We start from the raw sequence: 13828 nt of genomic DNA, 5'->3' as shown, positions 1-13828 counted from the left end.
ATTAATGGCCCTTGTTCTGTGTAGTGCAGAGACAATAGTACTTACCAATTGTTAGTTTACAATAGGAAGCATAGATAGTAAAGATCATTTCCTTATACCATCACTGAATGGTCATTTTGAGCAAGATACATTTCCTAATAGCAATCAAGACTGGCTGAAAATGGTGAAGCCCCTCAAGTGTGTTAGATGGGTGTTACATCTTTGTGTGATAATCAGACATCAACCATTTTCTTAGGCAAAAAGCATTCCCTGCATCTAAGGCAAATTAGACACCAGATGACAGGGGTAATTTTTTCCTACCCAAGGGCACTGTCAAAATGATTGTGTACTTGAATTAGACTTTTCTCCATGATTTTGGATCTGTTTCAGTATTTGGTTGGAGATGGGGGACATTTGCTCCTAGCTACCAATGGTCCTGGCTACCACAAATGCTGTAATGGTGGAGATGATTAAACTGACTGATGTAACTGGTGAACAATGCAGATAGGAAACTGATTACTCAGAGATGTCTTCAAAGACCTGCAGTCTAGAGTATTTATTATTCCAATTAATTATTTTTAAACACATGCTTCCTGAAGTCAAAGTGGAAAGAAGGAGCATACAAACTGGTCTTGGGCGTACTATGAGATGAACGGGACAGGAAATGGTTAACTCCACCTCTTCCAGCCAGAAGCAGGACTTAGACATTGATCTCCCTCCTTAATCAACCCATTGACTTCAGCTGAATACATGATCTGTTCACACCCTTACTAATCCTAAAAATTAATAAGTAGATATGAACTCCCATGGTAACTGACTTGAGCAATAAAGAACCAAGTGACAAAACAGGAGAGGCCTATAATAATAACCACCATCCCCAATACCTGCTTGGGATTGTCAGGCCTCTTCTTTGACCAGAATGATACCTTACAATAAGTTCAAGAACTGCCCTTAGTCACTGGAGTTGATAGGAAAGGGGTTTACCATGGCTGATATCCCAGGAGGCTATGATGGAGGACTTGGATGAGGAGAGTCAAGGTCATGCGGAGAAGAATTTCAAGCATCTCCTCAGCCCGCAGCCTGAGCATGTTAAAGCAAAGAGGACCTCCCTAAGGAATCCGTAGTGTTTTAGTTGCAGACTTTGGGAGTTAGAGTTAGTCTGGTGAGATTCTGTCTAGCAGGTGTAAGCTAATAAAGTAACTGAACAATTCCAAAACCATCCCGTGGAGTTTCTTGGGCTGAATCTGACAGGGGCCCAGAATAATTGCTATATTCTCTGTAGGACCGAGTGCCTACAGGCAGCCTCTGCTGAAGGAAATTTATCAACCTTGTAATATCTAATAAAACTAGTGGCCTCATCCTGAGTTGCTGCCCTATAATTGTCTTCTAGCAACATGCCCAACTGCTGCTAAAGCCAGTGATCATTTTAACAAACGACGTGATATATGCCATCATCTTCCAGAAATGCTCCAGTGGATTCTATCATAGGATGCAAAAGACTTAATGGACACAAGTTTGACATCAAGACTCAAGGGCAAAGTAGTATCACAGCATTTCAACCTATCAGGATACTCTTGCAGATCTCAAAGTAATTATTCTGGATAAATGAGATTTCAACAGCACCACTGAGTGAGAGATTGTTGAATTCACATACGTGAAAAGGTTTCAGGCTACCTTAAAGAGTTCAAACAAACACAATGGGGTTTTAACACACTACAACTGTTAATTGAGAAATCCCTGTAATCAGTCTCACATGTAACCTGCACCTTCATAACCAACTTGTCATCCCCTCCCTTCCCCCCTCCCTTCCCCCCTGCCTCACCCCGGTTTAAACCCTATGTCAATCTAGCTAATTTGTTAGTTGGAAGAGGTGATACCAGACTCCTTCACAGTATCTTGTATTAACCATATTATAATTGTTTAAGCTGCAACATGATTAATTAAATGAAACTTCTTAATTTAGGAGTTGGGCCTACTAGTGAAGGCCTGTTGCTTACGAGTATGTTATGAAGATTGGGGAGTGGGGGGACCACAATATGGAGCTGGTTGAATACAGAACAGCTTAATAAAGAGATGAAGAACTGGACATAAACAACGTATGATGAGGTGAGGTGGCACAACACCTTCTGGGAGACCGACCTAAAGTTGCTGAAAAGCAGATCTCTAAAACCTCCATTGAGAATTGCTCATACAACTTGGTGGTGCCTGGACCAATTAACAATGGAAGGAAAAGGAGTTGGCTGGTAACGGATGAGATCCAGTGAGAAAATCTAAACTGAATGTCTAGAGGTGCAGCTGGATGTATGCAGACTGGTGTTCGGAGACTGAGCCAGAGGGCTTCATCATCCTCTTGCCTTCCTGTTGCCTTGCCCTCAGCTCTCACCTGGCGATGGGCAAAGTATTGTACTGGCCATCTAATAGAGACTTGCAACTTGTTAACGCTAACTTGGATGTTACTGCTTAAATAGATAAAATGTAAATCTTAAATCTTGGTTTCTCCTTCTTGCTCTACTATTGTTTGAAATGTGCTTCATCATATGTAAAGCTTCTGAAAGATCATTTGGATTCCCTAGTTCTTGTTGTTGATCATGATGATGATCATCTTCCTCACTACTACTATTATTGATACTTTGCCTCAAATGAAGAACTTAGCTGGGGAAATTTCTGCCTTTTGACAGGTGCTTGAAAGATTGAAAGTGTGTTTGCAACTGGTAACAATTTCTTAGTTGTCACTCTGAGTCCAGTTTGCTAAAAACTAAGCTCAGGTGAGGTTGCTGTTCCTATTGTTGCTTCCAAGCTCCAGAGTGTTCTTATGACTGCTCAAAGCCAGGAGTGAGCACAAGTACTTTGGAAACATCATGTCAGCTGGGTTGCCCTTTCCAGTCATAATACTGTAGCTACAAACATAGCACAATAAACAGACTCAAACATGTCTGCTAGGCTTACCTGCACGAGGCTGATTGAGTGAGCAATAAGGTGGACATTGGGAAAATAATCCTGAACTTAACAAATGGAACTGTTATTGAAAAAGAACCACAGTCCAATCAACTTCTTTATATGGGCAGAGGGCAAACTTTCTTCCAACTCTGGCACTACAGAGTTTTGGATCTGTCCTGCTTGCTGCTTACTTTTAATGGATGATTCCAGCCTGTCTCAAAATCTTGCCCTTGGCTTGGACTGTGCTCAGGGGAGGATTATAAAGCATTCCCAGCTGCAAGTGGGAGCCAGGAGAAAAACGTGATTTAATTTATTCCTGGTATAAAATGAATTAAATGAATCACCTCCTTGGCAACTTTATGGAAATAATTTGTCATTCTCTTCTTTCACAATGCTTTTCGGCTTCCCCATTTAGCTTTGTTGTTGTTGTTGAAGGACCATAACAAGTCAGTCGTGTCTCCCAGTGACTACCCAGACAGGTCCATGCGGTTTGTGTGGCCTAAAGGCCTGCAATTTCCTGGGGCCCTCCTTCCCGGTATGAACCAGGTTTTTTGAGATCAGAAAGGGCAGCAGGTACTGCTATCTGCTGTCAAATTTCCTTTATAGAACATAGTTCAGATCAGTACAATCTACTTACTTCCCAGAGATATAAGGCTTATAATACTTAATGCAATTTGGCTACAGTTTTGGGAAGGGCCTGGAGACGCTGTGTGTGAGAGGAAGCAGATGGAATAATGGCCAGCCTTGACTTAAAGCTGTGTTTCATAGACACACATATCGGTTCCCTGGCAATGGAAAACCAGCTAGTTAGATGTGAAAGGGTGGTGAGACTAGAGATGAGATGTCCGGCATGTGTCCCTTGACCTACTTCAAAAATGTGGAAGACACAATGGAGTGATATTCTTCAGAATCCTACTCCTTTTTATCACTGGAAGAGGACAGGGACTCCAAAGTTATACTGTAGTGAGAGTTGCCAGTCAGCTGGCAGACCCCTTACTAAGAGGCCTCAGTTAGTCTGCCAGCTTCTAGATGCAGCACAGGTCCACGGTAGTGGGTCACCATACTGGATTATCTGTTTGTATGCTCAGAGCTTTAAGTTCTCTACACCTTGTAGAAACAGTCATATGAATATGCAATATTTCATCATTACAAGGCCAGTCCAGGATGTTTTGAATCTCTCCCCAGACCACTTCATACATTTTGCAAAGTGAGAGGACCCCTCTGTCTGACTCCACTGCAGCAACTTTTCATGGAAGAATGAACAGTAGATTGACTTGATTCCAGATAGTATTTGTCCTTCCATGGTTCTCCTGGCCATGAGCCACCCACATTTGCACCCACTAAAGTCCATGACAAAATGACGTTTAGCCTCAATCCGACTCACAGATTGTGTGACTGATCACTTCAAAACCTTTAAAATGATGAAACCAGCGTTCCATTGAAGTGCGTGATAGATGTGGATGAAAGGTCACGTGGTCTATTAAGGCATCCACCTGATATCCAATTCCATGCACATCATGAGTTGGAGATTACGCACTTTTGTCAAACTGGGTTATTCCAACTCACATACCAGTGAGGTCTTGTTGCACGTTTCCAGCCTCTTTCTCTTAATTCCTCCCTTTGACTTCACAGTTGTGACATGCAGTCGTGTGGGCCTGCTGTAACGTGCATTCGCTCAAGTCAGGGTTGCAGAAAGGCCTCCTCCACCTTGCTGTGGTCAGGGTCTTTTACACGACAATCATGATAATGTACATGGTGCCCGAAAGAGAATTAGTTTCTGACAAGAAAAAGATCCTAACTGTGGTCTATGGAGCTCTGACTCCTATGCTGAATCCTGTAATTTACAGCCTGAGAAACAGCACTGTGAAAGAAGCTTTTAGGAAACTGGTTGGAAAAAAGACACCAGAATAAATCAGTATTCACCTCTGCGTACTATCCGGAGGCACCTGCAGGTGGCAATTGTTCATAGCAATTTATTATAGTAGTAAAAATTAGCTTCTTCCCATTATCACTGCATGGTGTTTCAACCATGGTACAACATACTACAGAGAACTCATGTCTGGCTGAACACAGTGAAATCTCCCCAGTGTGACAATCAGGCATCTACCACATTTAGCTGTGGTTTTGCTTTTCTTCAGGGCTGCTCAGCAAGATGCTGATGCTTTGCTGGGAGCTCAGTGTACACTGTAGCTGTTTGCACACTTAATAAATTCATGTTGCCTCTTCCAAGTGATTTGGTTGCTTTAGAAGACCCAGATTTTGGCCACAACACCTCATGTATCACAGTTGCTGTTTACATTTCCCCTGCATCTGAGAGGGATTCTAGAACTTGAAGAGCAGGAGAACATGCTTCATTTCCTCTTTCAGTGGTTCAAAAAATGACCAATAAAATACGTCCACACTGAATCGCTTAACTAGTTAAGCAAAGCAAGCGCTTCACTACAGAGCCAGCCCTCTAAAATTGGTCAGAACATTGCTCACAAAAAATCAAGTTCCAAAAGCGTGAAGCAACTGTTCAGGTCTAGAATATCAAAGATCATCAGTACAGGTTGTTCAAGGCTTCAAGGCCGTGGATTGAAAAGGGAATGAGAAATGAAATGCATCTGCAGAAAAAGCCTTGCCAAAAGCCAGTGGGACAGCCATTCTAATACCAAATCACTCGGCAAAGCAATTATTACGTAGGAGTAAAAAGTTAGAATGGCCATCTGAATTTGTGCAGCTGCTGGGTAAAGAATGGGGAAGAACTGGAGTTTGAGAAAGGGGCTTAGATCACCTTGGAATCCGTAAACTACCATATGAAGATTCCATGAGGGGAGGAGCAACTTAGTGATTGATAGCTGGAACAGTTGATTGGTTGACCTGGAGCTTTAAGGAATTACAACAAATTAAATTGGTTGATGGTACAATGGAAAGAAAAAAAAAGGGGGGGGGAACCTGCCCCCTTCTATCTGGTCCCTAACTATTCCCCCACACTTGGATTCTCTTTTAGTTGTGAAGGACACCAGAACATTGGCTTCCACAGCCATTTTATGCTATCAATGGTGTTCATCTCTGAGAAGGTAAAAACAATTAACTGGTTCTGCTGTAAGGCTGCCTTTCTGGAAAACGATGGCACTCTTCAACTTAAATAACGAATTAATTTATGTTTTTGAGTTTCAACTGTTAAGGGGCAGGAAATTCCCTTGAAAATCAATTAAAGACCTATCCTTGGAATTTCATCTGGGCCTTCCTCCAGTAGTAATGCCATTCCCCAACCACTGGGGAACAGAAGAGAATGAAAAAGCCTCCTTTACCTCAAGGAAACTGCAGTGCTATTTTCTATGCCACAGCAAGGGACAGGCTGAACATACTATCCATCTCCTGTTTTCTTCCCTTCGAGCAGTGGTTTTTCTTTTCAACCTGTTACTCAGAGGTGACAATACCCACAGTGAGTACATGATACGAAGATTACCGAATGAGTGGATGAGGTTTTTAGGATGCTAGAACTGAATTTCATCAAATTCTCAGTTTCTTTGAGGGCAGATATGCCCTAGCACCATCTTTCCCCATTTTGCTTTTGTTCTTCACAATTAGTTTGGAATACATTTTTTTTAAAAATCTGTTGACAATTCATCACTGGAAGAGCACTGGGTAAGCAAAACTTTAGAGATAAAAAGAGAAATATGGAGGGTAATTTAAGTGGGTAGGCAATTCTCTGTTTGTACCTATAAAAAATGATAGTTGGCTGAGACCTTGATCCAGAGAAGAGATTTTGAAGCCATGTCTTTAGATGCAGCTCTGCCTGGTGACAATCATATGCAGTTGCTGTGAGGTGAGCTCAACTTGCAGATGACAGACTCTATCATATGTGCTCTGTGTGTGGGGTGTGTGTATGTGTGTGTGCGCGCATCTACAGACACAGGAGGACTGTGTCACTTGAAATAATGGGGATTTGCTTCTTTTCTGCCATGAAGTGAGAATAAAGAACCTGAGACAGAAATCAGGGGAATGACTTTTAACTTATCCACCTGAACAAAGGAGACTACTTGAGGCTAATTCAAAAAGAAAAGAAGAGGACAGAAAAGGGAAGTTGAGATGTAAATTTTAATTAAAAGGAAGGCAAAAAATGGAATGAGAACTTGTAGTGAACTTGTTAGTAAAATTTGAGGGTTTCTGACTCTCCCCAATTAGGATTCAGTCCGGCAGAAGATCAAACACGAAAGTAACAGCTGAGATTTTAAAGTTTTATTGAAAGTAAGCCAATTGAGTCAGCTGGGGTCTCCCCTTAAGGCAGAGGAGCACCCCTCCCATGCCCAAAGAAGACAATTTTATACATGTTCCTTACAAAGAGATACAGCAATTAACAAATGATTGGTTGAAATTGGCATAAGTTTTGGATCCTCCTTATTATTGGGGGAAATTTATCTTCCTGATGACCTATTGGATACTAGTCAGAGTTCAGGGCACCCCCCTTTGTCTTTATGGCCTCGACCCTCATGGAGACAGGATGTCTGAATGAGAGAAATGTGTGAACATTCATGGATGTCTGTGTCTGTGCTATCCCTTTGGTTTTCAGATGTAAAGAAGGAAAGATGATGTGTGAGAGAAATGTGTGAACATTCATGAATGTCTGTGTCTGTGCTATCCCTTTGGTTTTCAGATGTAAGGAAGTGAATATGATGGAGACTAAGAGCCCTTTTTCATAAGGTTTCAAACTGTATTGTCTCTTGGGTCTTCCAATGCCTCTCTTTCTGACAAGGCCGGGCTCTTTGCTAGAATCACTTCTCTCTTTATCTTTCGTTCCAAGGATGTTTTTCTTTTCATGAGATTTAGTCTCAAATAAACCTCCACTCTCAGTCTCCAACTTTTGTGGGAAATGACAGCCCAAGAATTTGCTTTATAACTTCCCTTTTGGATTCTAGTATTGCACAAATAAATGTTCTGGACAGTTCGAGAATGGACTACCTAGTATGTGTGACCTTTCCAATAAAAGCATCGCCCTGTTTTCTATTCTGAATACTGTAGCAACATAATTTCCTGCAATCTGCTCCACTCTCCCAAAGAATTAACTGGTCCATAGAGTGAAATGATGATCATCATTTAACTAACAATGATCCCCAAGTATTATTATAAGAAAAAAAATCAATGCACTGTTTGTAATATACAAAGCCCAGTGAATGATAGCTAAGGCTGATACCTTAAGAGAGGGACCTCAGGTTCAGTAACAACACTGTGTCCTGCAACAAACTTACGATTTACCCTGTGTGCTGTGAGACTAGGCTGAAGCTGCCATAACCTAAAGATGAAGCAGGCATGTAAGCAGAGAGGACAAAAGCCAGGAATCTTGTCTATGAGATCCCTTCGGGAAGGTAGATAAGAAGGAAGCAAGTCGTTAAGGAAAAAACAAAGGACCTGAACCAGAAAGAGGAAGTTGGGCCTGAGCACATGGAAACCCCAATCCCATCCACAACTGCCAGACTTGTGAATCAACAAAGCAAGGACTTTTGGGGATACAAGGGGTCCCAAAGCCCGCTCACTCTGAGTCGTCTGAGTCGTCTGAGTTGTCTGAGCTGAGTCGTCTGAGCCACCTTTGGATCCAGACTTGGTGGCTTCCATCCCTCTAGCTAGTGCCTGGCAGCCTAGTTGGGAAGGACATGGGTAAGTGTGGAAGAGCGTGTGTGTGTGTGTGTGTGTATGAGAAAGAGCAAATGTACCTTGCAACCAGTAAAGTTTTGCTGTTACTTTAAATTCACTGGGTCTCCGTGTATTACAGAGAACCTCTTGTGCCTCAGTGTTCAGTTGGAAGTGATTTGTGTGTATCCCCAATTATTTCCCGGCTGTTGACCAGGGCTGTGTGTCTGCTCCATCTGCACCTATCTGGAAAACCCAGGTAGAAAGCAAGGGGGGCTGACAAGATCCGCGTGCCTCAACAGGCTGTGAGTGTGTGAGCAAGTGACCATAAGCTGAACCTGGGAGCAGCGCGTGTAACATTCTTATTGGTGTCAAAAGTGGGATACACGGTTTGGACCCTTTGAATTTATTATTTGAGTGATTAGTTGTGCCTTTGTGGAAATTTGGAGATGCCCAACAAAAGGGTGCTTTGTCACTGCCTGCCTCCCAGGCGACAGCTCCACTGGAGAATCCTGAGGAGGGGGAAATGGGTTTGGTATATTGTGAAGTGATGGAGAAACTTGTTAAGAAGTTGGGATTGCCTCTTGGTGACTTGCGGGAGAAAACGAACTCAGTGTATTCAGGGAGGGATGTTAGGATAGAATTTGGAAAGCTGTACAAATTAAGAGGAGGGAGAAACTGAAAGATTTACCTGGAGTGTTGGCAGTAATATTGGGAGTTGGCTTGTCCCAGATGGATCAGCTCCTCACACAGTTGTGGTCAAAGAACTGCTCTTTAAAAGGAGACTTGGAACAACTCAAAAATACCCACCATGTTTTGCAGGCTGATTACCAGCTGCAAAAAAAGCCAAATGGTGGAACTGAGAGAGACCTTGGCTCAACAAGGATAGTGTAGAAAAGGAAGAGGAATGGCAACAAAAGCATGCTGCGCAAAAACTAAAAATTGAAGCTTTAAAGGACCTTGTGCAGACCTCTGCTAAGAATAAGGGCAGAGCATGTGGAGAATGTGGTAAGGTAGAGGAACTACGCAGACAAATAAGGCAACAGTTTTACCAAATTGCCTGCTTAACAGGCTCAGACCTAGATGACTTTCCCTTTGATGGGAAGGAGCTTTTTGAGGAATTAAGCCACAACCTCCCTGAGGCTTCAATAGCAGTAGTGGAAACCCGAGCACAAACAAGGCGCAGAAATGCCCAAAACCAGCAATGGGAAGAGTGGGAACAAGTAGTCACTCATACCCCTTTATCGGGAGGAGAGCTGAAACAGATTGTTATAGATCTGGGGGCCTTGAGCCCTGACCCCTCAAATGGACCTGGAGGCTGCATCAACTCAGCCTCCAGTACAATTTGTCTGACCAAGAGATTGAGCGGGTCATATTAACATACCCTGAGGTTCGCACGAAGTGGCACACATACCGGCGACATCCTAATCCCCCCAATCCCGGTGACCGCCTTAGTGTCTTACAGGGGCTCCAAAACATGGTGCAGGACTTAATGACTGGTACCCAATTACGGCTTAAAGCCATTGGGGATCGGCAGGGGAAAGAGGACCCTTTAGAATTTTGCCATCGCTATTTATGGTATCAATTCATAGCCAGAACAGAGCCACCTAATAACAGGGATGAAGGGCGGACAATGGGTGACATCATGCAGTGCCCTTGGAGCAATCAGTCTTTAAAAGGAGTGCTGGGTGGGCTGCAGTGCCCTGAGCGAGCTTGGATCGGGCAAGTGGATGCAGCTTACCCATTAGACTTAGCCACGTTGGAAACAGATCTGTGAGAAGCAAGGAAAGCTGTTGGAAATGTTGGAGAGGAAAGTAAAGTAAAGACTGTGGGGGAGGTGCGAATAATAAAAGATAGGTGGGAAAGAAGTGGGGGAGTCAGCAGGAATAGGAATTTGTGGAGTAATAGGGACAGAGAGTAGGGAATGGAGAGGAGCGTGTGCAAGTGTGGCGAAAGCTGAAAGACTTAGGAGAAAACATGGAGAGATGGGATGGGGCTCCTACTAGAAGCTTGAAGGAGCTGGTGGAACAGTTACAGAGAAATCAGGGAGGAAAGCATGGAGCAGAAGGGGAAAATGAAGGGAAAGTGAAGGAGTAAGAGCAGCCTTTTTTGCTGCTCCAGCAAGAACTGAAACAATTAACAGAAGCTTTAAGGAAAGTTTCAGTCCTAGCTGGAAGGGAAGGGGATGTGAATTGGAATCCCGAATGGCTTAAAAACCTAGCAGAACTAAGAACAGACATAGCTAAAGCCTTAGAACAAGCTGATGCTGCTTCCAGAGAATCCAAAATTACATTAAACCAGGGGATCAAGTTATGGTGAAAAAAAGAAAAACCAGGAGGAGCCCTGGGACCACGATGGAAGGGACCACATATAGTCCTTGATGTAATTTCACCCCATCTAGTGTACGTGGACACAAACAGATGATGGCACCGCTCCCAAGTCAAGCCTGTGTAACCTGTGTAAATAGGCTAGGTTACTTTTGTCTTCCACTCCCTCTTTTGTCCCCCCCTTTCTTTGTTTTCCTTTTTTTTTTTTTTTTGTCCCCCCATCCTTTTGATTTTATCCACAGGATCCAAGCATGAAGATCTAACAGCTCAGCTTTTTGTGTAGGGCGACTTTTGACAGTGGGAGGGGTCACATCCACCTGTTTCTTTGGAATACCCTCCAGCCTAGAGACATTAAGAGATGTTACTGCTTTAAAGAATTTCACTAATGACTTGTGGGAGGGAGTGTTCTTTCACTTTGGATCTTCTCCAGAACCTGAACCATGGACAAACCAGAGGAGAATGACCCTGAATCTTTTAGGGGTAACCAGTGCAACTCAATGTGTATATTTCACTAACCTTGGGAATCATAAACATCCACTACCCTCCAATTCTCCTGTTTTTACTTGTGAAAAAGTCTATAATATCTCCTATGCCTCCACCCCTTTATTTTTACCTAAAGGTTTCTTTTTGTTATGTGGGCATGAGGCCTATACTCATGTCCCAGCCTACAGTTCAGGGGGGCCTTATGCCATTGGGCACTTGACCTCTCTATATGCCCTGCCTCCCATGCATGTACTATCTACTGTTAAGGGCAGGACAGGGCTGCGAATCCTTTCAAGGTCTTTGTTGTTTTAACCTAACCAACAGTGAGAACTACATTGAGGTAAAACTAGCCAAGCTTAAAATTCTAGCCTCTCACATCTCCCAAGATCCAGAAGGATGGAACTGGTCATGGCTCACATCTTGGTTACCAGACTTTGGATCCTGGGGAAGGAAAATTGTTCAAACCTTGCTGTTTGTATTATTTGCCTTTATATTAATTTCCTCAATCTTTCAGAGTGTTAAAACTGTTTTCTGGAAATATTGTATCTCCATGTCAATTGGACAGCAAACCTACTGGCAAGAATGCCTAAAAAAACCTGTAATGCTCTGAGTGGGTGATGAGTGAGCCCCATTTTGTGGCATCTCCTGTTTAACTCGATGCCAAGGAGAGGAATATGTGACACTAGGCTGAAGCTGCCATAACCTAAAGATGAAGCAGGCATGTAAGCAGAGAGGACAAAAGCCAGGAAACTTATCTATGAGATCCCTCGGGGAGGTAGATAAGAAGGAAGCAAGTTGTTAAGGAAAAAACAAAGGACCTGAACCAGAAAAAAAAAGTTGGGCCTGAGCACATGGAAACCCCAATCCCATCCACAACTGCCAGACTTGTGAATCAACAAAGCAAGGACTTTTGGGGATACAAGGGGTCCCAAAGCCCGCCCACTCTGAGTCGTCTGAGTTGTCTGAGTTGTCTGAGCTGAGTCGTCTGAGCCACCTTTGGATCCAGACTTGGTGGCTTCCGTCCCTCTAGCTAGTGCCTGGCAGCCTAGTTGGGAAGGACATGGGTAAGTGTGGAAGAGTGTGTGTGTGTGTGTGTTTATGAGAAAGAGCAAATATACCTTGCAACCATTAAAGTTTTGCTGTTACTTTAAATTCACTGGGTCTCCGTGTATTACAAAGAACCTCTTGTGCCTCAGTGTTCAGTTGGAAGTGATTTGTGTATATCCCTAATTATTTCCCGGCTGTTGACCAGGGCCGTATGTGTAACAGTGCCCTCTCCCTAATGTAGTCAATAATCATACTATTCTTTCTTTCCTGCAGGAGGGAATGGGAGAGAACATGATAGAAGCTTCAAATGAATCACTGGTGACTGAGTTCATCTTAATTGGATTATCAGAATATCCCAGAGCTCAGATTATTCTGTTTTGCTTCCTCTTGGTGGTGTATCTCGTTAGCTTTCTTGGCAATGGACTCATCATCATATTGAGCATTGCAGACCAACAGCTTCATACCCCCATGTACTTCTTCATCTGTGTCCTTTCCGCAATAGACTTCATTGTTACCAACAATGTACTTCCTGAGATCTTGATCAACTGCTTCATCTACAGGCCCACAATTTCTTTCTCCAGATGTTTGTCCCAAATGTACCTTGGTTTATTTCTGGTTATAACAGAGTGCATTGTCTTGGCTATCATGGCATATGATCGCTTGGCAGCTATATGCCAGCCTTTATATTACACACAGATCATGAGATGGAGATTATGCATTTATCTGGTAGCCACATCAGTGGCCCTTGCCTTGATGATGACCCTGATCAATGTGGTCTTGGAACCGACTGACTTCTGTGGCCATCGCATCATCAACCATTTTGGATGTGAGCTGCAATCTGTACTCAAACTGGCTTGCTCCAACACAGTCAGTGAGCTCTACATGCATGTTGGCAGCCTCTTTGTGCTAATCCCTCCCTTTGGCTTCATAGTTGTGACATATGTTCGTGTAGGCCTGGCTATACTGCGAATAAGCTCTACTCTTGGGCGCAGAAAAGCCTTCTCCACCTGTAGTTCTCACCTTGCTGTGGTCAGTGTCTTTTATGGAACACTCATGATCATGTACATGAGACCAGAAGGGCAATCCGTTTCTGAAAAGGACAAGGTCATCTCCTTAACATATGGCGCTGTGACTCCCATGCTCAATCCTCTGATCTACAGCCTGAGGAACAAGGATGTCAAGGGGGCTTTTTGGAAAATGTTTCAAAGAAAAATGTCAATGTAATATACAGACATGCTCACCATGTACCACGTAGGTGCTTATTGCTGAAAATAACTGGTAAGCTTTTTAAAAAGAATTTAATAGCAAGCATTCCTATTCCTATTAAACCCAAGAGGGACTATGCAGTACTGAATCTTAAGGAGGAATGTGGTAGGGACTTCAAGAACCAGAACTCCCAACACCTTTGAAGGACATCAGGTTGGGGAATGCCATTATAAAATACC

The 13828-nt window shown here is 43.2% G+C and overlaps 1 protein-coding gene across 1 annotated transcript; it reads left to right on the top strand.

Annotated features, from left to right (window-relative positions):
• The first annotated feature begins 6534 nt into the window (after positions 1-6534).
• LOC148216277 (olfactory receptor 13H1-like) lies at positions 6535-13607 on the top strand. The gene is made up of 2 exons (XM_088138518.1): positions 6535-6546; positions 12657-13607. The coding sequence occupies exon 2, from the start codon at positions 12663-12665 to the stop codon at positions 13605-13607; it is 945 nt and encodes a 314-aa protein (XP_087994644.1). The 5' UTR covers positions 6535-6546; positions 12657-12662.
• Positions 13608-13828: the final 221 nt, after the last annotated feature.

Source organism: Python bivittatus, unplaced genomic scaffold, assembly GCF_059951505.1.
Source record: "Python bivittatus isolate LINGU-HERP-01145 unplaced genomic scaffold, Pbiv_v1 ctg000220_np1212, whole genome shotgun sequence".
In the NCBI taxonomy this organism is placed as follows: Eukaryota; Metazoa; Chordata; class Lepidosauria; order Squamata; family Pythonidae; genus Python; species Python bivittatus.
Note: the sequence above shows the minus strand (reverse complement) of the source record. Positions and strands in the feature narration are given on the sequence as shown.